The sequence below is a fragment of the Varanus komodoensis genome, unplaced genomic scaffold (genome assembly GCF_004798865.1).
Source record: "Varanus komodoensis strain SLA01 unplaced genomic scaffold, ASM479886v1 scaffold21, whole genome shotgun sequence".
In the NCBI taxonomy this organism is placed as follows: Eukaryota; Metazoa; Chordata; class Lepidosauria; order Squamata; family Varanidae; genus Varanus; species Varanus komodoensis.
This window is the reverse complement of record NW_025335589.1, coordinates 13,874,095-13,898,607: the sequence shown is the minus strand read 5'-3', so window position 1 is coordinate 13,898,607 and position 24,513 is coordinate 13,874,095. Positions and strand designations below refer to the sequence as shown.

The window sequence follows — 24,513 nt, the reverse complement described above, 5'->3', positions numbered from 1 at the left end:
CTAAGCAAGGCACCCAGGTTGCCTGGGCATTTCTATTTAAATTATGATTATTTTAATTTTACATCTATACATACAAATTAGCATGTGCAACTTTTATGTATATTTTATGTACAAGCCCCCTCCCCTCCCCTTCCCTTCCCTTGCAATTCATGTGGCTACCATAGCAGGAGTGCAAGCAGCATGCTTGAGGCATTTCCTAACTGGGCCTCCTTGGCAGAGGCTGGCATCTGCAAGCAGGAGGTAGAGATGGCTAGTTAGACTGGCAGCAGGCAGTCGGCAGCCGTAGAAAAGGCGGGTTCCCTGTACCAGCGGTTTCCATTGAGGGAGCTTCCAAAGAGCCCTGGTGGAGGTAGGAAAAAAGATTTCTCCCCTAATTCTCTCTACATGGCCACCCCTGTGTGGTTTCTCCTGGGGAAAGATCTTTCTGGAACCACCACAACAAAATTAAATTCTGCTATGTTCACTTGATGGGGCTAATTGAACAAACTCACAGCAAAGTCAGACTAACTATGTTAAAACTGCTGTTCTTGAGTCTTCATGAGAGAAATTTTTCTATAGAAAACTTGTTATAACGATCAACCAATTGAACACAATGATTGTCTGAACAGTCTTGTGTAAACCACTGATCCTGTTAAATTAAATATTATGGCAGCTTTTACCAAGCTCTCTGCCAAATTTAGAAAACAATGTAAAAGCTTGAAGAAAAAAATGAGCAGCAGCAAACTTGAAAGAAACCTACATTGTACAGCAGCCATCATTTTCTATTTGAAATGAAGTTTCTTTTCTACCATCATTCCTTCTTTTTGAGTTTTATAACTAGAGTCCCTAGAAAACTTTAAATCAGCTAATTAGCCTTGAGCTCAAAGCTCAGAGGAATGCTGTTCCCTTTTAGCTCAAGAGCACGTTCATTTCTCTCTGCCTCCACCTGGTGGGAAGAACAAGGCACACTGGGATACTTAGAGCTCCACCTCCATGCTCTTCTAGTATTTCAAACAGACCCAAATCTGGAATAATTCCAACCAAGGTTTTACTTTGGACTGTACAAACCCTGATCAGGCAGCTAGGAAAGATTCTGATGGTCTCATTTTAAATACTCATTTATAAAGTTCCCTACACTTATTTTCAAAGTTATTTTTAATGAAACTACACTCTGCCATGAACACTTCTCCGAATTTTCCTGGGTTCCTGAGGAATCTTACATTCTTCTGTAGTGCAGACAAGTGCTTCCCACAAAAGGCCCCTGTTTCACACTAGATTATCTCCTGAAAACATTGGCATCTAAGATGGCATTGACTCAATATTGGGGAAATCCTATCAAGCCAACTATTAATGAGTGGCTAATTAAAGTTCCAGACATAGCTGAAATCAACAAATGAACTGACAAGATTAATAGACCTGGATGCAGCTATTCAGTTGATTGTGAAGAACACTATGCATGGTGTATGCAGAAAGATACTTTGCATCAACCATCAAAGAACTGCGACTTTTTGGTGATGTTAAACTTTCTGAATAAAATATTTGAAGGTGAAGAGAGTGCTTTCAGTAATGTTCACTTTTACAGCTCTTCCATTACAATGTATTGTTTCACTCCTGCTAATTCTTCTTTGCAGGGCAATTCTATGCCTATTTAATTGTACAGTTTTCAAGTTTATTCTAACCACTTTTTTTCAACTACACAAGAATCCAGTGCAGCCCGCTGCCAACGCCATCCCCAATATGTGAGCACCTCCCAGAATTTCTCTAATGGGAAACAATAAAAAGATGAATGTGTACATTCCCAACTGCATGAAAATTTAGTTTCCACTGCACATTATTTTTATGACTGCACGAAACCTGTCCAGCTGCAAATTGAAATAAACTTACTCCTATTTTAGTGTGCTTAGGAGTGCAGTATTCAACTGCATACAAAGTACCCTGGAAAAAAGTTGTACAGTGAGACTTCCTTCTGAGTAAATATTTCTACAACTGTATCCTCAGCATAAGAGAAGAAACACCCTCTGTAAATTGTCATGCATGGACGCTGAATGAGCCTCAGTTTCAGTGCAGTTAAGCTCAGTGAAAGTTTATTTTTTTAAATTTATTTAAAATTTTTCTGTGCCATCCATTACTAAAAAGTCTCTGGATGGCTTACACGGAACAGAAAACCAAGAACAAAATCGTAACACAACACACAGCACACTGCATCTAAAATAGTAGTAAAAACAAGGATAAAACCAATTAATTGTTAAAATACCGGGAGAATAAAAGTTGCTGCTTTGGAAACGGTGTGCGTTCACATGGCAAAATGGAGTCATACGATGTATTATATGGCAGTGCTGAAGAAACACGTGAAGCTTCCTGACATGGTGGGTGGGGTGGGGGGAGAGAGAGAATGGGAGAGACTTCCTCTAGCCACACTTCTGGCTCAGCCAAGCGACACTGGCGCAGGAAGGAAGCCAGGGAACTATGGACAGGAGCCCAGACAGACTCCTTTATCAAATGAGAGACTGCAGGAAGAGCTGTCTGCGCTATTTTCTGCTTGCTTGTAGGAGATGGCAAGGGAAAGAGAGGTATGAGCAGCAGGTCTAGCCAGCACGGTTCTATACAAAGCATTGATGGCCAAGCGGACACAGTCAGTAGATTTGGCCTTTGGTCAAGTTTGCTGTCCTGTCCTCCATAAAGGTTTTGCCAGCAAAGAAATGAAGAGGCAGAAGCATTTTGCCCTCGATTAGAAGAGAAAGTACCATTCGATTCAATGTCTCGCTTTCCCTGCTTGCCTCTCTGGCCCTTCTTTGCAACAAAGGCATTTCTTGCATAGGGCCTTCCATATCGCTTAGTAGCAACTATCCTTACATCTGGATTGTCACCTTTACTTCTCAGCAAGAGCAGAGTGGATCTGAGGATGTGCAGAATGCCTTTCTCTTCTGAAGCAAGAATGAATTAATGTATGTAACAAAGGCAAATCTTTCCTGTGCAAGGTTTATATGATATATAATATATGTAACAAATTTTGAATCTTTGAAAATGTATAACTGAGAAACTGAGTGATTTCAGTTCCAGGTTGGCCTCATGCAATTTAGAGCCAGATCAGCTCTTACCTATGGACACAACTTGGGGAATCCAACTTGCTCCAAGTTGCCTACAAGCTGTTTAGAGAGAGGTCTGTCCTTGACACAGGCTCAGAAGCTTGCTTACTTTGTTTATTTTGAATGTTCTATGTCTTCTTTATACAAATTGCATGCAAGATGGCTTAACAAGGAATAAAAGATAAACAGCATCAGCATCGTAAACATCAACATCACCAGATATGTAGTAGCAACCATGCCCCAATACAAAAACAGGACATTGAAAGTAGAATGTTCAGTCTCCAAAAAAGCAATTCATGCCCCAAATAGGTTCAAAGAAAGGCACATTTAAAGTTTACCAACCAGGTTCAGTGACAATGGCCTTGGGACACAGGAGCTCTTCCCTGCCTGCCTGCCAGTTTTCTACCTCTAAATTTCCCAACCCCACCAACTGAAGACTGCCAGCTGCACAACTATTTCAAGAATACAAGAAAGAGACAGAAATGTGGGGAGAAAAGCCACAATGGAACAGGCACACAACCTTCCTGGCAACACACTGCTGGTGCCATCCAATCCTGACAGCACCTTCCCAGTGCTGCCCTTTAAATTTTGAGGAGCTGGTAGTTAAAACACAGTCATGACTTTATCATCTTATCTAGTCTCAGGCAGGCCAGTGGGGCTGAGCACGGTGAGGGACCAACCTTGCCTTCATTGTTTCTCCTTTCTTCTGGTTCTCATCAAACTAATGTGATGAGTGAGAAGATGCTCTCCTGCAGTGTGTTTCACCATCCCTGTTGTCAGTAGTCCAGCAGGAGTGGAGAGACCTGTGGGCAGCGACAATGCTTCATGACCCAGGCAAAGGTTGCTGGTAGCCAGGAAGAGCAGAGGAAGCAACAAGGAGTGGCAGCAGTTGAGCATCCCTTGACGCATCCAGTCTGGGTGCAAGGCAACCCTACAAATCCGGGAACTAGCTCAGTAGAGTCCCCAGAGCAATCTTAAAGCAGCAAGAATTGGAAGGGGAGGTGTGCTGAGGCTGCAGAGCATCTGTCATTTTCTGAAAGAAGGGTTGTTCATTATATTTTAGGAAGTCTGGAAAAGAGAGCAGGACACACTGGAAAACACATAGAATGAGGAATGCCTCTAAATATAATAGGAGGCACTTGTAATCCTAGTGCTGGACAGATTACAAATCTCAGCTTTATGTCAGCATGCAAAACGAGAGCTTCTGCAGCCCAGTTTCCTTGCAATGTAGAATTGTACAGACTCAGAGCTCTTACTCCTCAAGTTCTGACTGCAGTTCAAGACTGACTTTCTCCATTCTGTGAAAGAGCTGAGTTTTGTGCAAAACAGTTCTCAAGTCTTCACAGCCCCATTTTATCCCCTTCTTCTATTTCCAAGTGTTGTTATTTTCAGCTTGCTCATTTCAGAGGCATCTTATCTGATCCAGTCCGATATGTTCAGTCATTTAGGATACAATATGTGGAACATGTACCTTGGAATAAGCCCCTTTGGATACAATGGAACTTACTGCTGAGTGAATATTTGTGTGTGTGTGCGTGCACGTGCGCATGTGTGCAGTTAGTTTATAGCACACATATAAGATGGATGTTTAAGTCAACTTCCTTAGAGGTCAATCCCACCAAAAACAGTGATCCTAAGCAAACATGCACAGAATTGGATTGTGAATCTGGTATTCTGGAATGATGCCATCAGTGAAAATATCAAAATTATTAGTTTTAATCCTCCTGTTTTGGCAATCCATTCTTAAACTTTTATTAACACTTTATCACAATTTAGCATCATATATAACAAGCCTTTGAAGGTCCCATTTGGTCTATACCATGAAAGACTTGCAGCAAAATTGCATGGATAGCACATGTGCACACAGGCAAATATGTCAGCAAATACAAGCCTTGTTCTCCACTCCAGGGAGGAGAGACTAGGACAGAGGGGAGAGGTTGCATTTACACATTGCCAGAAAAAGAGGAACTGCATCACTAAAAAAGAGGATGAAATAGGAAGTACATTTCTATACAATTTGTGTATGCTAGCTTATACAGTATGTATAGCTACATATTTAAGTATTTCTATACCACTCAGTAGCCAAAGCTCTCTGGGTGGTTCACAGAAAGCAAGACCATAATGGAAAACCCCTCTCACGTCCCTTGGAACTTGATGAGGACTCCAAGAGAAGGAGCATGGAAAACACCCCTAGAGGCTGGCAGATCTATATGGGATGAGATGTTTCTTAAGGTAAGCTTGCCCCCAGCCATTTAGGAATTTGAATATTAATATCACCCCTCTGATGCGGGGTCAGAATGGCCCGGCAGTCAGTGGAGATGGAAAAGTACTGGCATAATATATATGATCATGCTGGTCTGTCCCTTAACAAGGGACCTTTGATTCACAGTGTTCTTTTTCAGCCAGTTTGTGATTGTTGAAAGATGAGAGAAAAGAGATGAGATGAGACAGAAAGATTACCATGAGCATACACTTCAGCTGATACTTCTATTGTTATAGTAAACCAATACTCAGCTATAGCAGTAACAGTAGCATTTTCAGTTTTAGTACTATTATTAATAATACTAGAAGTAGCAATGAAAGTGCTATTTACTATTTCTAGTCCTACTTCAATTATTATTAATAAGAGGCATAGGAGCATTAGGAGAGAGAACTTTAGGACAATATAGCAATGAAAATAATCATAATAATAGCAACGACTAGGAGGAAGAGGAGTGAAAATACCAGTTGATGTGCATGGCCCTTTCTTACTCTGGTCTTCCCCAAGATAGTGCCCTCTAGATGAGTCAATTTGCCATTTCCCAATGGCCATGCTGGCTGGGGATGATGGGAGTTGTACTCGACAGAGCTGGAGAACAGCTAGCCTGTTATTTCCCCACATAAAACCAAAATTCTTTATAAGTAAACTGTAATATCAGGGCATGTCTGCTTCCCTTTGCTAATCAAAGAAAAGAGTTTAGACATTTTCTCACTGCAACTTTCCAACTGCATTCTTCCAATATGCTGCTGATTCATGGCCCATCATTTCCCGAAAGTGAAAACCTGCCATCAAGTGAATAGCAGAAATGAAAAGCTCCCTGCCCCAGGCTGACTAAGGGCAGAACCCTCTGCATGTTCAGGCAGAGAGGACCTGCTTTTGAATAAGCAGGCATAGGATCGTGACCTTCTTGGCCTCACATTTGAAGCACTTGCATTTGGCCCCGTTGGCGGGCAGATCGCTCTGACTCAAGACAAGATTTCTGTCTAAGGGTAAGGACAGGTAGTGTCCTGAGGACTTTAAGGAGAACAGTGGTTAACAATCGATCACAGATTTCAAAAGCATTTTCAGTTTTACACCTTCATCTGCCCTGTCTCTCTGTTCTAGCTTAATGGGGATAGAAACATGTCTCGGGCTTATTACACATTTAGTCCTGTTCATAAGGAGTAGATAAACCTGGAAGTGATGGCATTACTTAATTCCCAGATCACAGTGTGGGTGCGAACGACCCGATACCTTCTGTGAAAAGTTTATTGAAGACATCACTGTAATTGGGTGCTCGAACTACCTTTGTGCACAATCTTACATCGCCATCTAGTGGTCATCAGCATATAATAAAGCAACTGGCAGGTGAAAATAACTATCTAAAAAGATGAGCTAAATGCCTCCTCTTAGTAAAATTCCTTGGCTCTTGACTGACTGAGGCTGAGAACTGCTGCTCACAAACAGCAAACGGAGTCATAAATCTGTTTCCAGGTTGTACCAATTCAGACTCAGTCTGCTCACCGAAAATGTCTGTGCTGAGAAGTCTGTCTGATTTTCTCCATGGAGGGGAAAGGGCACTTAGGTAATTTTCAACTCTGGACATAATGTTCTTTTCAGTGTTATAAACCACAGCTAAGTTTAGATTATTTGCTTTCTCACTGGAAATATAGTTCAATTCACAAAAAGTTTCAATGAAAGTGGATTAAATGGGGAGATGCTAAGAAAATGAAGAACACATACTGAGGAGAGGAAGAGATGTTGGTTGCAAAAGTGCAGTGGCCAAATTTATTTGTATTCATGTTCAAATATTTTATATTTCATCCATCCTGCAGCCTAAATATTGCTGCTTTCTACAAATATGGTGAAAGTAACAGACAGAGCAATCCTAAGGGGTAAGGAATTGGGGATGCACTGTTGGTTCGCACCAGTCAGCCAGGCAACATGTGATTGGATTTTGGGTATGTGGGCTACATGAGGCATTTAACACAACACTTTACTGAGGAATTCTCATTGCATTTTTCTATCCTTTTTTTCCTTTATTTAAGGGTTAGGGCAGGATTTCCTCTCTGCCTTTCTAAATGTCCCATTACTATACACAAGGTGGCACTGTGAAATAGAACAGAATTGCAAAGATGTGCTAGGCCCCTGTACCAATTAATTCCAGACTACTCCCTGAAAAAATGTCTTGAAACTGGGCAGACGCCTCGGATTTTTATTTTTTTAAGGGAAAACTTCCAGAAATCACAAGCACCAAACAAATGTCTTGTGTGGAGGAGCGCAAGGGGATGATTTCTGGTTCATGTCAATATTTCTTTAGCTTCCCATTAGCTTTAACAGGAGGGGGGAAGTTTCTATCAAGCAACTGTGATGGGTCAAATCCTGGGGCTTCTCATGGGATTAAGGTGACTTCCTGGAAGTTTCTGGGCATATGTCTAGAATAAGAGAGTTAGAAGGGAGTAGAATGATGGTGGGCAACCTTTTGGGGATGCAAGAACATTTGACAATTTGAGAAACTGTTCTGGGCACCACCACAAAATGGCTGCCAGGGTTGGTGTGGCAAAGGACAAGCAGCCCCTGCACAAGACCAAATATGAGGCAGAGGTGGAGTCTGAGCACCAACATACTAAACAGCTCCTTTGACCTCACAGTTTTCAACATAAACAGAAAGTTGTTTCACACCAATTCTTGCTGCCAGCAAGAACACATGCCAATCTTTTTTTAAAGTGGAAGAAGTACAGTACCTTGGTGGTGCCAAGAAAGGTGCCTGGAGGTGCCTGCAGGCCCCAGGGTGCCCACCCAGACAACCGAGGGGACTTTCATCTGCTTGGTCCTGTCTAGATGGACAGATAGAGTCAGCAAATCACCTGGTCCAGATGGCATCCATTCTAGAGTCCTTCAAGAAATAAAGCATGAATATTGCTGACTCTCTTGCCAAAATATTTAAAATGCCCCTAAAAACATCCCTTGTACCAGAGAATTGGAAAATGGCCAGTGCAATACCAATTCTTAAAAAGGGATCCAGGGGAGAGTTGGAAAATTACAAATCAGTTAGCTTAACATCTATTCTGGGTAAACCACTTGAAAGCCACTGGGAGTATTGATGGTGGCCAATCCAGATGGCATAACTGCCTGTGAAATGATTTCTGGAGTAATCAACTGGACAGAGTCATGGAAGAAAAGCTATCAGTGGCTACTTGCCTTGCAGGCTGTGTGCTACCTCCTTCCTCAGAGGTGACATGCAGCTGCATACACTTTGCTGAGGAGCATGGACAGCAGAGGCCTCGCACTCATCCTGCTTGAGGGATCCTCTGGGCAGCTCCTGTGGGCAGCTGGCTTGCCACCATGTGCGCAGAATGGTAGACTAGATGGACCTTTGGTCTGATCCAGCTTGGCTTTTACATTCTTGTATGGCTGATGTATTCAGACACAAGCAGCAATGATCATGGATTTCACCATGGGAAAAGGCTTCCATGACACATGACTGAATGAAGCCTCCGTGGTTATCTGGTTCACTTGCTCCACCTGACACAGTGGCCAGGTTCACATGTCACAAGAAGCTCTGGTGATTTCTTACCTTTGTTGGTCTGTCGTGTCATCTGGATCCAGTTAAGGTGCTTCTGCATGGGACGTTTAGTTTCCTGAAACCACAGAGAGAATCTGTGGTCTGTTCTAACATTTCCATGCTTCAGCTCTACTGCTCTGGTCATCCAGACCCAGGATCTCCATTCTACCACTCTTGGTATGGAAACACCATAGAGTCCTATAGAAAGAGTGGCTGCAGAAGTGTCTGCTCAACCATCCATCTCTACCACCTCGGCACCCTAGCAACACACGTCATCACTTGTTTTATTTCTGTTGGCCAGGTGATGTGCCCCTCCCCTATTTGCTTTGGAAACAGGGAGAAAGCAGGCAAAAGCATGGGGGGAACAGCAGCAGAAGTGTTTATTATGACTGAATAGAAATTACTTAGTTGTTGGAGTGGCTAGGAAACATTGCAGAGTTGTAGGCACACTCCGGAGGGACAAGAGAGAGAACCCACCTCAAAATCTTAGTGGACCAATTGGGATGAGGCTGCTGCAGCCATGGGCAAAAATAAGGAAAGGGTTCAAATTTTGTTCATGGTGGATGCCCAGATGCATGGTGGGGTCAGGAGGATGGAACAGGGAGCAGAGGAACTATGTTTTATAGGGAATCATGCAATTTCTGCCTTTGTGCAAATGCCCTCACACAATGGAAACAGCACAGAGTTGTTTGCCATGATGTGTGAACCCAGCGAGCTATAGTGGCAGGTCTGTGTGAGGTCTAAACTGTTTGCTCAGCACAGCACAACCTTGGGTCAGGACACACGGACAGAATGCACCATCGCTTATTCTGGCTTAAATAACCCACAATGGTCTGACTGTGTTCTGTGAACCTGCCCAACTATAATATTTTCACTGCTTACCTTGATTGTATTGGCGCACCTCAGTCATTTTGAATGTCTCAGTACCAAAATTTTCTTTCATATATTGGGAGACCATATTTTGCTAATACCTACAGTGATCAGGCCTACTATGTGTGTGTGTTTCCTTGCCTGGACCTTGTAGTTTGGCAGTAAGAAGGAATTTAGATAACTTGAGGCAGTGAATACTTTCTTTGTGAAGTCAGATTTGCATTGGCACCTTTTAACAGTACCCACCTCACTAGTAAATAGTCAAAGTGACCTTATTCAAAGTGCTTTCCAAATTCTATTTTCTTTGCTATGAAAAAAGAGTCCTTTCAAACTGTATACTTTTGGATGTTGTTACAAATACATAAAATAAAAAATAAAATAAAATATGAACAGAATATTATGCAGATGGTTACTGTCCTAAAGTAAGGTATTATAAAATACCCTAAAGGGTAGTCATTGCTAAGGTTGCTGAAGAAAACATGGCAGGATCTCTCTTGGTGCTCAATTCTGAAGTTTCAAGGAAATTATTTGTTTCTCAGAACTCAGAGGTGGTACGTCAATTTTCTACATGTGGGCCAGGGAAACACAGAAGCAGGTAAAAAATAAGTCTGGTTGAAAGCTCCTGCTCCAGCTTTGCATTTTAATGTTCAAGACTGTATGGCTTCCCTCCAACAGGGTGCTTTTGAAAATCAAGAACCTTCCTTTTGCAGGTGATTAACGGCTCCTTTAATTTACTGTAAACCTAAAGCCATATCAACTCAATGAATATCAGCAGGAACAAGTGGCATATACATCCTTGCACTGGTGAAGATTGTTAGCACTGCTGCCCTTGTTGCTTCAGCTGTCTGTTGTCTCACTTGTCTTCCAAAGCAGGTAGGACTGAGGCTATGACCTTTTCCTTAAAGGACTATGGAAGAATTTGCATTGACTCATACAAAGTTGGAACAGTGCTTCACAAGGAAACACGCACGTTTGATTTCACCTTTGCTGAGGCAGACCTGCTCATTACAGATTTTTGTCCTCGTTAGACTATGTAATTCAGTAAACATTGAGAGAGCTGTGCTGACTGCCTCACAACACTGAGCGGCTGTCCTTCTTTGATTTTTGATGAACTGATGCCACTGTTTTTTGGGAGTCAATGTTTGAGTTGGACCTATATTTTAACTTTTTCATGTGCAAACCAATATCTAAAGGACAGTGTTTGGTGACTTTCATGTGTCACTTTGGATACTGTCCACTTCTTTTTACAAATGGCTGCTTACACAAGTGGTTTCTGTGAGTAATGGCATGGCACGCAACCAGATCAACTTACTACCATCTTAGCCTGGCATTGTCTACAGGCTAAGTCTCTGGCGGTTCTGGAAAAGTTCTTTCTCGCCATCTGCTACCTGAGCCAGCAAATCTTTTTAACTAGAAATCTTACCAAATGCATGCAAAGTATGCGTTCCAGCCCTGAGTTGTTTCATGAAGGGCAAGCCAAAAGCATTCTGACACCCCCACCTTGCTTGCAAAAACTGCCCACTCATGATTTTTGGGGAAGGATGCTAGGCACAGTTGTAATCTGCCAAATTTAATCTGCAGCAGTTAGATGACCTAAATTGATTTTCAACCATGTTACATTAAGGCACTAGCCAGGGAATGCTGGAAGCTGTAGAACTTCTTCTGTCTAAACAGACATAAGATTCTGCCCTGTTTCTTTCAGGTTCATAGCCCCCGTTCTGATTCAAAAAACTGAGGTGAGATAATTTCACAGTTATATTTATTTCAAGATCATTTGCAGTGGCCACAATCCAGCTGAACAGGCCCAACCTGTAGGCATCCGAGCACAGAAACAGGCTTCTGCATTTAGCATCAGGAACTACAAGAGTAAACTGAATGGTCCACCAAATCCACTTCAGAATGCACCTCTGGTGCTACAAGTTCATACGACATTGTTTTCAATGGGGCATGCATTCAAACGTGCATGCCCATCCACACACTGGCACAATTAGTCAAGCATAATTAGAGGGTAAGGTCTTGGGAAGCATCCATAAATCAGTGGCAGAGGGTATGTTGATATGCAGGAGGTTTCAGGTTCAATGCTCAGCATCTCCAGGTGGGGCAAGGAATTAATTCTGCCTGAAATCCTGGAGAGCCATTGCCAGTCAGTGTTGACACTAGTGGTAGACAAAGGGTCCACCTCAGTTTAAGGTAGCATCTTGTTTCTAGTCTATGGTTCCATTTGATGCAGGAAATCAAGCTACAGCATTCTTGGCCTCTGCCTGAAGACTTCCATGGTGAAACGCCCTCCTCCTTCATGTAACTAGTTCCATTGTCTGGTGCCATTAAAACATTTCTTGTTCAGTTGAAGTGAATCCCACCTAGCCCTTCCCTTTGGGGCAGTAGAGAACAAATGTTTTAGTCCCTTCTGTATAACAGTCCTCCTGATATTTGAGAACTATCTCTCCTCAATTTCGTCTGCTTTCCCTTGCCTTAAATATACCCAGTTCTTTCAACCTTTCCTCATAGAGCTAGTTTTCTATACTCATGCAAGTCTTTATTGCCCTCCTTAGAACCTGTTCCAATTTGTCTACATCCTTCTTAAACTGTGGCTTTGAAAAGATCTTTTTAAAGTGCAAATAGCATTGGATCAGGGCAAAAGCTTTTTGTTTAGTAGGAGAAAAAAATTGGCATAACTGCACATGAAATGATTTGTAGAGTAATCTACACGTTATTTGGGTTGGAATTACCACAAGGCCTTTAACAGGACCATTCCAGAGTAAATGGGATGCAGACTGAAGTCTTGTTATGAAATATAGCATTTTAATTGTGCAGCACAAAGCGATATAACTTTATCTGTCATCATTGAAACAATTCCTATTAAAATGAATATAATTACTCCCATTTTACATTTGGCAAACTGAAGCTGAAAAGATAGCTTGCTGAAACCAGGGGGTGTAAGTACATCTTTCCATCTCATGGACTATCCTGGCTAGGATAAAGAATGAGATTTAAAATCAATTACATGTTCTGTTCTTTTGATTAATCCCAGATGTATTTACAAGCTATTTGCAAAAGGTTCCTAACCCACACTTATAAAATCATGGCTTTTTAGAATCCAAATGTTTGTATTTTTGTTGGCAGTGGCATACTGGGTTAAGAATTATAATATCCTTTTCTTGTGTAGTAATAGCTGAAGGATCCAACCCTCTACTCTGGCTAGCACAGACTGACTTTCTGCCAATGCAACTTCCAATCTAGTGTCAGGTTGTTTTGTCCTTTGATAGAAGTATTTTTTAAAGAGAGATAAGATAGGCTTGCTTTGATGGCAGAGGTTCTGATGAGCATCCACTAAATGAGGATTTCTTCTCACCCTTGTGATAGGGTCTTGATGTAAAAGATGGTATACCCAACTAGGCACTGTGGGTTGATCTTAAAATATGGTGAAGAAAAACAAGTTTTTAGATATGATGGGCCCAACCTACTTACTGAGAAATGTGTGTGCAAAGCATTGTTTCAAATTAGTCACTTGCCTTACAGTTTAACTAGACCTTTTTCTTGTATAAGCTGTTTTTTAATACCTTAGCTCCACATGATACTCAAAAACTTGTACCAAAAGCTGTTTTAAGGCACTGCACATTTTCAACATGTAATTTAATTTTTAAATTGAAAGACCTGATGACGTGGTTTGTTGATTTTTATTTTTATTTTTTTTACTTAGAACATGGAAAGCTGCTTTAATCAGGAGTTTTGGTACATCTTGTCCAATGCTGCACACAGAGCAAGGTCATTCCAAACCCTGCTGCCCAGTATCCATTAAATGCAGGGACAATGGAGCCCTCTGGATTCTGTTGAACTGCAACTCCTGTAAGATCTAGCTAGCATTGCCAATGGTGAAGGATGATTAGAATTGCAGTTCAACACAATGACATGCAAATAAGCCATGTTTGAGAGTGCTAGAATCCTCTGACTCACTTCTCATTCTTGTTCATGTTTGAAACTGTTGATTTGTGCAGATGGAAGCTTTGCACAAACTGAGCAGTGGTCAAATGATCTTTTTGCACGATTTTTCTGAAATCTGCACAAATTTTCCCTATAGAGGAAAGTCTTCATTTACAGAAATTTATCTAGTGAGGGTAGCTGCACAAATCCAACTTGTAATCAGGAACGAGACAAACATGCACACACGTTCAATGATTTGAGATTTTCTGTGGGCACAAGATGATGCTCATGTTTGGAGCTTCCCGCAAGGCATGCTCACATTTTGTGAACAAAAGTGAAAGTCTCATTCTTCCCTTAGTCCAGCAATATCTGGATAGCTGCATGTTCCTCACCCCTGAAAAGGAGATATTGGAGTCAGAACTGAACCTGGAACCTACTGCATTCAAAGTGTATGCTTAACCTGAGCTACTTACTATATCCTCTGCGGTTTCTTGGATTGCAATAGTGGTCAATTGTTTCAAAATCTTTCAGTGGACTTTAGAACCAGGAAAAACAAAGAGGCTTTTTATGAGACAGTTCTGTTTCATTGCCTCAGTATGAACAGGAGGTAAGGATATACACAAGCTACAAGTTAAATTAGAAATGCATTTTGGAATACAGCAGGAGGTAATATCTGTGCTAGCATTTCCCACATAATTAACTGTACAGTGAAACTGGATGTAAGACAGGAGTTATACCACATCAAGTGTGAGCAGTTTGGGCTGAGACATCTGAAGGATCACATCTCCCATTATATCCATCATTGGCTGTACTGTCACTGAAGGGAATTTTAGGCCAAAAGCTGGCGGATGACAAACTGTTCAGTCCCACTTTATTCGAAGCTTCCATTTCCAGGGTCAATTCACACTGGGAAAATGCATCATTGCATTCAATGACTTTAAATGGCGATCCCTCCTCATGGCTACTCAGGAACTGCTAGAATTTTTTCTAATAAATGTCAGGATATGATCTCATACCTTACCAGCTCTGCTTCAACACAGTAACTTTAGCTTCAGCATTAAAATGTGGCTAATGTATTTTCATCTTTAGGCTATTTTACAGTGTGATGCAAAGTATGTACACAAGTATTTATGATGGATCACTAAAGGCATGGATCACTAAAGGCATGTGTTCAGAGAGTAAAATGGCCTTTTGACTCCCAAACTGTGCTTCTATATTAAAATAAAGGATTTTTTAAAAATGAAATTCAGCTTAACCCTTACTATCACTAGCGCCAGCTCCAGGCTTTTGAGGACCTTTGATCAAGATGTCCTCGGTGAATCTCCCCTTAACACCATCATCACCAACTGCTATTGCTCCTTCTCCTCCTTGGTACTTACTGTTCCGCCTTCTCACCAGTGAAAGCATCTGGGCAAGCAGCAGGTGACCCAACAAGCCACCACAGTAAAGAGGAGGAGCAACTTCTCAGTGGGTCCATAGCAAATGCCCAGTCATACCCACTCTTGAGGTTATTCCCAATTATCTCTCCAGACAGGAAGTAGTTACATAGGATTTGAAATGTAATCTAAAGCTTTGGTATTATTGTAGCTGCTGTGCTAACTAACAACAATATTAGTTGAGGAAGGGTGCTTCTTGCTGTGACTAAGAAGCAACAACAGTACTACTAGGAAATACAACACCAAAAACAGAGATGCTTGCTGTTACAGAGATATTGGCCTACGATTTTGTGTTGGTAAAATATGAGCTTTGCAACTTGTACTGAACCTGCTAAACCTGTACAGACCAGCACTGATTGCAAAAAGGATCGCCCTCCTAAACTGCAAGTGCTGACCTGCATAATCCTCATCTTCTGGAAACTCATTTGGGTGAAATCTTTAGTGTCAAGCTAAAACATTATTTTCAGCATGTCTTCAAGCCACTTTGAAAAGCCATATTCAGTGACCGGGAAGAAAGTCTCACTGTATTCAGTGCCACTTGTTTCTGAGAAGAGTTATGTCAAATTGGAATTTTAGGAATGTAGAGCACACCTTGAATTTCTAGTCCCTTATTAAAGATACAGTGGGTTGAACTAGTTTTGGGGTAAACAATTTTTTTCTTTTTGCAAATTAGACCGAAAGCTTCTCATGCAACTCATGTTTACTAAATACACACACAACTGCTGACAAACAGGATAGTAGAAAGAATACACTGCAAGCACAAGAAACCTAGATGGCATGCACTCACTAGATGGCAATTCTTTATCCACTGAGAATGTTTAATCTGATTGCCAAGTTACTTGGGAACATCACTGGTCAGAACAAGGAGAAATGTTTTATTTCCTCTGAGCTTTCAACTAAGAATGATGAAAGTTATTTCCATGTAAGTAGATGAAACCCAAGTACTTCTGATTTGCATTTTGCATGGCTCTTCCAGAGACACAAATTTTAATTGTAGTAAAGCATTACTTACAACATCAAATTCTTACAGTTTCAGTGCTATTATCTTAAAAGAAATGAGAGAGTATCATCTGTATTTGCAAATATTTGTGGCGGCAACAGCAGCAGCAAGGGACTGCTAATTACTCTAGGGTTATTTTAAATGTGCTTAACCTACACAATACAGGATTTGTAAGTGAAAAACACACATTCGTATCTGAGTTAGGAGGATGTTACATTCATTCAGATATTCTTTCCCCATGTATATGTAGTGAATGATGATGGGAAAGCACCTAGTAATTGGTTTTAATATAATGTAGATTATTGGTTTTTTTAAAAAAAAAGATTCAAAACAACTGAAGTTAAATATTGCAAGCTACACAAAATCTAAAATATAGGGACTTCCCACATTACATCATACTAAGTCAACACATAATAGATTAAAAGCTGTAAATTCAGAGCTTCTGCTTAAAAATTTAAAGTTTCTGACATCATCTTCCACCACTCCATTAACTCTTCCTTCTCCTCTTCTTTTCTTTCAGACAATGACTCCAGATCAAAATCAACCTAGGCAAGAAAAACAATTAGACAAAAAAAAGACTTTTGAATACATCGGATTTCCAGCTAAACTGACATCTTGAAATCATTAGATTTGGAATATTGAAGCCAGGCTGGAACCAAACTTGATCACACTTAGAAAAGACCCATTGAAATGAGTGTGAACTTCCACTAATTGAAGTTCCACTGATTTCAGTTGATCTACTATTCTAAGTATGAATAAATCTGCATACAACCCAATTAAGGGTTTTTCCAATAAAATGATCAGAACTACAGTGTATGTTTACTTATGTGTGCATAAGCCCAACTGAGCACAGCAAGACCTACTTCTGAACAAATATACACAGGACTGTATCATAAGGATGCTTTCTCACATTGACTTGGTTCACACAGTGGGACTGCTTCCACAGAACCAAATGAGTTAGCAATTCAAGTTTGACCTTGAAACTACAGTTCAGTGTTTTGTGATCAGAGCAAACAGAAACAAAATTAAGGGACTACCAACTGAAATCTAGTCACATTTTATCTCATGCAACATGCATAACATTTTTCCAAGGTGGCATTCAAGTAAAATCCTAGGGCATCATCTGAAACTAAGCAAATGTGGTCCTAGTTGTTACCTGAATGGGAGACTATCAAGGAACCCTCTATTAAACCACTTTGAAAGCCTAGAATTGTTTTAACGGCTGGGTGTTGTCCCTATGGTAGATAATTGTGATTCCCTTAATTTTTAGAATGGTTTTGTTATATTTGATTAATTGCTGTGAACCAGAAAGCTTTTGCTGTTGGGTGGTATAGACATAACATAAATTAAATAAATTAAAAAATAAAGTAGGCGCTTTGTATATTGAATATATAAAGCTGCCTTGTACTGAATTAGACCTTTGGTCCATCATATTATTTTTTACTACTATTACAATGCTGCTACATTTAGATCCCACCTTTTTTCCTCTTGAAAAGAACCCAGAGTGGTTCACATGGTCCTCTTCAGCTCCATTTTATCCTCACAACGACCCTATGGACTGAGAGACAGTGACTGGCCCTAAGTTACCCCATGAGCTTCATGGCCAGGTGGGGACTAGAATATGGATCTCTGGAGTCCCACTCAAATTCTCTAATCACCATACCACACTGGCTCTCCATATAGTTTATAATTGCTCATTTGGACTGGCAGCAGTTCTCCAAGAATTCTGACAGAGGTCTTGCTGCCTTGTTGCCTAAGATCCTTTTCAGTGAACACGTGAAGAAATGAACTTGAGACCTCTTCTATGCAACGGACAGAGCTACAGCCCTCCTTCTATGTGATGCTCAGACCAACCACTTCAAGAACATTAAAAGGCTTTCAAAGTCAAGCAGCATCACACAGAATGCTGGTGAATTTTTCTACAAAGAAAAATTCTGCATTACACAAAACATATTTAACATAAAAACACTGGTGTGTATTTTAAGGCAATGTACAAGTACTTACCTTGACAGCAGGACTGAAGGGAACTGCCACTTTTTTAGTTATTGCTAGATAACCTGGTGCTGAGGCTGTGACTTTATAATTTCCAGGGACAAGCAATCGCCAATAATCACCATCCTTGGCTAAAGAAAAACAGCGTATAACAGTCTTTCAAACATTGCAGAGCTGGTACAGGAAGTCTTCAGTCAAGCATAATCTACTCTAGTTGTTAGTAGGTTCTCCATTTGGAGCCAGGTGCAAAAAACAGCCTCTGGGGATAAACTAGTTGCAAGATTGTGCTTTAAGGGCTGAAGATAATTATTTATTGAACACCAGAACTCATGCAGTGGAATGTGCTGTTTATACAAAAACAAGTCATCTGAGTTAGGACAGATCAGTGATTACAACAGGCTAATTTGGGAAAGGAGGGGGGAACCCTCTTATTGTTACTATTATTATGTAAGTGGGAGTCAGAAACCTATTCCATCTCCTGTCCTGTTTTAAGGCAGGCTTGTGCTATAGAAGTATAATCAGGTTAATCCTATTTTGCAAAATCCAACTTGCCTCAAAGCTATTCATGGTATAAATGACTTGTTAGTAAGGGAGAATCAAATTAAGGCAGAAATTCAACGTGTTCTTATTTGCAAGTAGTCCCACTGCTTAGACTGGGACATACTTCTAAGAAAACATGTATAAATGTATGAAAACAGCCTCTCTACCAAAACAAGGGATCCTCCAAACCTATTTGCTGACTGTATTCTACAGGGAGTAAAGAACTGTATGTTTGCATACAGTCTGGTGAAATGAAATTCTAATTTTAAAACTGGAATGAGGGTATCTGTGACCAAATAATTTTAAAAATATCAACACATACGTCAAACTCTAAACAGTAAAATTACCTTCAGAAAAACAAAATTTCCTTGGAAGATGCAGTAGGGCTTGGAACAAAGCCCTATTGGAACGATTTCATTATCTATGAAATCGTCTTTGGTACATGCAAAGAGTCAAGTTTTATTAAGACAACCAAAAACTCCTATTTGCACTATGGAGTTACTGATGGAAGCTAGAGAAGGCCAGTGTGCAATCTCAAGAAAAAATTCATATGATACCAGAGGCAACACATAGCCATCATAACCAGTAGCCATGGATACACCATGAATTTGTTTAATTCTTTTTAAAATCCATCTTATTTGGTGGCCTTTACGACACCTTATGGTATCAAATTTAACTATGTGCTGTGTGAAGAAGTACTTCCTTTTATATGTCCTGAATCTCTCACTATTCAGCATCATGGGATGATCACACTGGGTTACAACCTTACAAAAGAGGAGTACACTTTCTCCACAGCATGCACAATTTTATACAATTCTATTGTGGCCCCCTTCCCCACCTTCTCTCCCTCTCTTCTTCTCCCTCCTTTAAGTTAAAGAAAATGAGAAAATGTCAAGCAATCCAATAAATGGTAATTGTGGACTATCACTGGTAGAGTTAATATCTGGTAAGTCAAAGTTCTCTGTTTACTTATTGACACTTGGGGAAACAAAACTGCAACTTCACAGTTTAATTCTGTTACTGACACACATGTTGCATTGCACTGCATTATTTCTAGAAGGTCCTTTGATCCAGCAAGAGAGCTCCACTAACAGAAACAGGCAGGGCAATTGATACCTCCCCAAATCTACTCTGAAGGACTACAAGGCCCTCTGGAAAAGCATGGAAAGTTGTGAAGGGGATAATGGGAAATGGGGCATCTGTGAATATCCTCTCCTCTCTTCCCATTAGCAGGGGCTGACACTAATCTGACTTTTCACGAACAGCACCCTCCATCATCTGTTTAAACGTATTACATATGAACTACATATTTTTAAATGTATTGCATATTACTTACCAGATGTAATATCATGGTCTATCCCCTCCACAGAAATGGTGGCATTAGCAATAGGGTTACCCTGAAGATCCCTTACAAATCCTTTTACCCCTCGATGAATCTGAGGAAATAATTTTTTTGTATCTGTTTACATTACATTACATTACATTACATTACATTACATTGACTAAATGTTCTTTTTAACCTATGAGGTATTACCCCCATGTTAAAGATGATAGAGTCAGTCTGAAAGAAAGTGACTTGATTTAAATGAAACCTTGACATTATAGGAAGTTTCATATCCTAGCCAGTTCTGAAACTGGTAACGTTAATCTCCAGGTCTGGATGACATAGGAAACTAGGGCTAATTTTGTCATCAAAATGAATTTTATGCTAAGGGTCTGTATGTGCTCATTTTTTATTTCAGCTGATTACATTGAAACGTAACTGCTCCTGGATCCAAAGTTGTTCCTGGAATGCCAGGTGTTCGTGGCCAGCAGCATCTTTCATCAACTGCAGCTGTTATATCAGCTGCATCCCTAGCTGAACAGGAAGCACCTAGCAATGGTAATCCATGCACTGGTAACCTCACTTCTAGATTACTGTGATGTGCTTTACATGGGGCTGCTCTTGAAAACATTCTGGAAAATTCAGTTGATAAAGAACAGGACAGCTCATCCGTTGACTGGGATGCGCTGATGCAAGCATATAAGCCCTGTTCTTTATCACGTGCACTGGCTACCAGTTGACATCTGGGCTCACTTCAAGGTGCTCATATGAATGTATAAAGCCCTAAATGGTTTAGATCCTGGACAGCTTAAGGAATGCTTCCTTCCATAGACACCTACCTGGACCCTAAGATCACCAATGGAAGCTCTCTTCAAGAGCCATCTTTAAAGGAAGCAAGGAAGGCAGCTTAGAGGGGAAGTGTCTTTTTAGTAGTGGCTCCCTGTTTCTGGAACCAGGTCTTTAAGGAGGTGCACCTGAGACCAACAGTTTATACATTTCAGCACCAGTTTATACACTTCAGCACCTTTTATTCTCCCGTCATTTTAATTGATTAGTGGTCATGATTTTATATTGGTTTTTATCTAAATTGGTTGCTGTGGTTTAATATGTCACTTATTACTTTATTTTTTTTCATTCATGGTCATAATTCCCTTGTGCTTTGGTGATTATTTGGATATGGATTTCAGCGATAGTCGTGTTATGTTGTTTTAATATTTGTTAAACTTCTATAAGCCATTCGGAGAGCATGTGCCGAGAGAACAGTCTATAAAAACCTTAAATAAACAAACTGTCTGAACATGGCTATGACTTGACCAAGACCAAGCAATATATGATCCACAGTTATGCCCTCCACTGGCCCACCACAGCATTGTAGCAGCAGCAAAGAAGGAGCCATGTTGCTTTTTTCCAAAGGAGATCACACAGTTTGTTTTCAGGCAAAATTGTGCTCCTTAGGTTTAAAGGAAAATCGCTGTTTTTGGTACAGCCATGCAAAACTGATCCCACAGCAACAAAAATTCTGGCGGCAGCAGGAAGAATTGTCCCTACTAGACCTGCTGAAGTGGCCCACCCCTGAGCTTTACTTCATCTGTTAATGGCTGATCTGAATTTCAACCAGGGATTTTCCAGCTGGAGAGGGTAGAGCAATTGATCCAGTCATTATCTGCCTGGAGGAACAAGAAAGGAGTTCACTGGTCATCAGGTCCCAAGAGGGTGGACCAGGACCCACACAGTGACTTGAGTGCAGAGCCAAGTCCATCAGCTTAGATTTTCCAAGACTGATGTCCTAAGCAGTGGGATAACAGACTTGCAAAGGTTCAGCACTTGTAAAGCGGCACATTTCCAGCATCTGAGGCACAAAGGATCTTGATAAGGTCACATACAACAGCACATAACGAGCAAGACCTCTCACAGGCACATCCTGAACTAATTGGTCATCCTGTGCTGACTGGCTCAGATGAGCAAGAGTATTGTAGAGCAGCTTGAATCTCAGAATTAGGCAGTCCATGCTTAATGGGGGTAGCATTTAACATTGTTCTGGAAGGGATCCTTCCAGGAGGGGTCATCCGCAATGCTCATAGGGATTAAGATTAATTGTAGAGGATGAATCACGGCAACCACCTTTAGGAGCCACCTTCCCCATACCTGGTTTTTACATGCAGTAGCCACCAGTTGAGTGACTGCAGTGACTATCAGCATAACCTCCACATGGCCTTGCTAGTTCATATTGTATGTGCCTTCAGACAGTCCTGCCAGGTTTGCAAGCCTGACAGTAGCTCTTGCACAGTCCTACAAACAATCTACAGGCATCTGAACCAGATGGCAATTTGATTAAAGCTTGATACCCTAATGAATATACTGGACTGGAACAGCCATTCATCATTCTACCTTCCCGCAGTACATTTTTGGCACAGATATATGAGAATCAAGAACAGGGTACTGCGGTAAGCTATTTTTAAATGACAGAACTTCACAAGACAGTCTCCGATCCAGCAACTTCGAAAGGGTATGACTGCTCTGTTGAATACTGACTCCTACCAGTCTTTTGAAACAGAAGCAGATTAACACTTGCAAGACAAATGCGGAAAGTGGCAATTTGCAGCTGAAATTTGGAAAGATCATTGTTTTCCCCCTTTGCTTAGCTAGTACTAATGAGCACTGGTTTACCTTAGTGGCTCACAACAGGTGAGGATTCTGAAAAGGTAACCTAGGATAAGTAAGAAAGCTATCTTGTAGCAAAGGAGGAAAAATCTGCCATGTTCTGCATTTTTGTCTTACATAAACTGAATCTATGGCTTAGCCAATGGAAACCTTTATTTAGCAAACTTTGGCATTTTCTCTTAGAATAAATTAATCCTAAATTGATGTTTTTATTTCACTTAGGGGTTTATTTAGCAAGCAACTCTGAGTGCATCAGAGTGGAATTTTTCAGAATTTCTCTAGCTTGTAATTAAACTACAAAATAAAACAAACCAAGAATCTTTCATTATGCCTCTTTTTCAAATAAAAACATCTACAAATACAAAGTCTAGATTAGATCTCATAATGTTGTTTCTAGCAGGGTAATTCATGCCATCCTTAAGCAATATACTTTATTATTACATGCTAAAATTCCTATGGGTGAATTTACACTGTATATGAGAGCAAAAACATTACCACATGGTGATGTTACCCTGCCATTTTATTGTGGTTAACCTTTAACATTGAAGGTAATTCCATTTATAAGCATCCTTTAAATCATCCTAACCCTCTTCAGGCATCAAAATAAACTTAGCAGGACTACAACTGAGAAGCAGCAGCAGGGAAACATGCGAGTTCCACCCCACCCCCATCACAACCTTCTAGCTTTCTGTATGTAGAAGGCAATTGTCTGCAACATGGACCATCCTCAATCCATGCAGGATCTCCATGGTTGTCCAGGATTCTAAATTATGTGATGGGCCTCAACTGCTAAAGGGAGGTCCCTGCTGCAGACGGACATATGGGGGAAGGCTGGTATGTGCAGGGAATGGAGCTAACAAACCCATCTCCATTCCAACCTCGTGTGTGAAGGCTATATCCTAAAAGAGGGTTTTCTCCAAACAATGACTGCACATACCAGCCTTCCCCAACTTGACATCCTTCAGATATTTTGGGCTACAGCCCCCAGAATTTCTGGCTGTCAGTCATGCTGGCTGGGCCTGATGAGAATTGAGGTCCAAACACCTGGACAACACCAGGTTGGGACAGGTGCTATATACTAGCTTGAATAGCTGGCTCTGGCCACTAGAAAGCAGCACTTTTATTTTACCTGCTCAATGTAATTGATAAGTGAATTCTTGTTATTCTCCCAATAACTTTTCAGGGTTTCCTCAGGAGGGAATTTTTCACAGCTAAGTTCTATGGTGATTTCAAAACAGTTGCTGCTGAGGTAGTTGAAGTCCTGCATACCTGCAATGGGAACAGATTTAAGTCATTTTCACGTGACACCAAAGCACCTTTGTGTCCTACAATGCATTTTTAAGTCTCCTCACTTTCCAGCAACAGTCGATACATTTCTAAAAATAGCATAAACATTCAAAGCCATTCTCAGGGAGACACAGATTAATGTGCCCAGGAGAGAACTATACCAACCCTGAGCAAAGATATGTGACTGCTCAGAATAAAAATGGGAATAACTGAAACTGTGTTTTGTTTCAACTTTTCTGGTGAGCAGCTTGGAAATTTTGGGGGGCAACTATTGGGAGTGAAGAAACTCTCTCATGAACTATTTTCATTTTTTAAATGAGTAAACGCTTTTTACAATAGTGTGTGTATTGCTACAATTTACTCCCTCAAAGTTGTTTTAAAGAACTATGTATAGTTCTTTAAAACTGTACTGGAAAAACGGGAAATTTTGTACAGTCCTTGTATATTGGAGCCAGATTTCTGTCATGGCAGAGAAAGAAATTATTTCTTTTTAAGAGCACTGGAAACAGTTTGAAAGGGGGATCATTGGCTTGTTCACACAACAGGGTCAGCTTACTGTGGGTTGTTTAGCCCATGGAGTGTGCCATGTGACATTTTGAATACTTAGCCCTCA

General features: G+C 40.7%; 1 protein-coding gene across 1 annotated transcript in view; it reads right to left on the bottom strand.

Moving 5' to 3' along the window:
* Positions 1–15,800: 15,800 nt before the first annotated feature.
* The window catches only part of CPE (carboxypeptidase E), a 69,654-nt gene continuing 60,941 nt past the window's right edge, over positions 15,801–24,513 (bottom strand). The window contains exons 6-9 of the mRNA XM_044430809.1: positions 23,743–23,882; positions 19,965–20,064; positions 18,101–18,219; positions 15,801–16,641 (exon numbers count right to left, since the gene is read on the bottom strand). Coding sequence (XP_044286744.1) covers positions 16,543–16,641; positions 18,101–18,219; positions 19,965–20,064; positions 23,743–23,882 — 458 coding nt within the window. The 3' untranslated portion in view covers positions 15,801–16,542. The remainder of the gene's footprint in view (positions 16,642–18,100; positions 18,220–19,964; positions 20,065–23,742; positions 23,883–24,513) is intronic.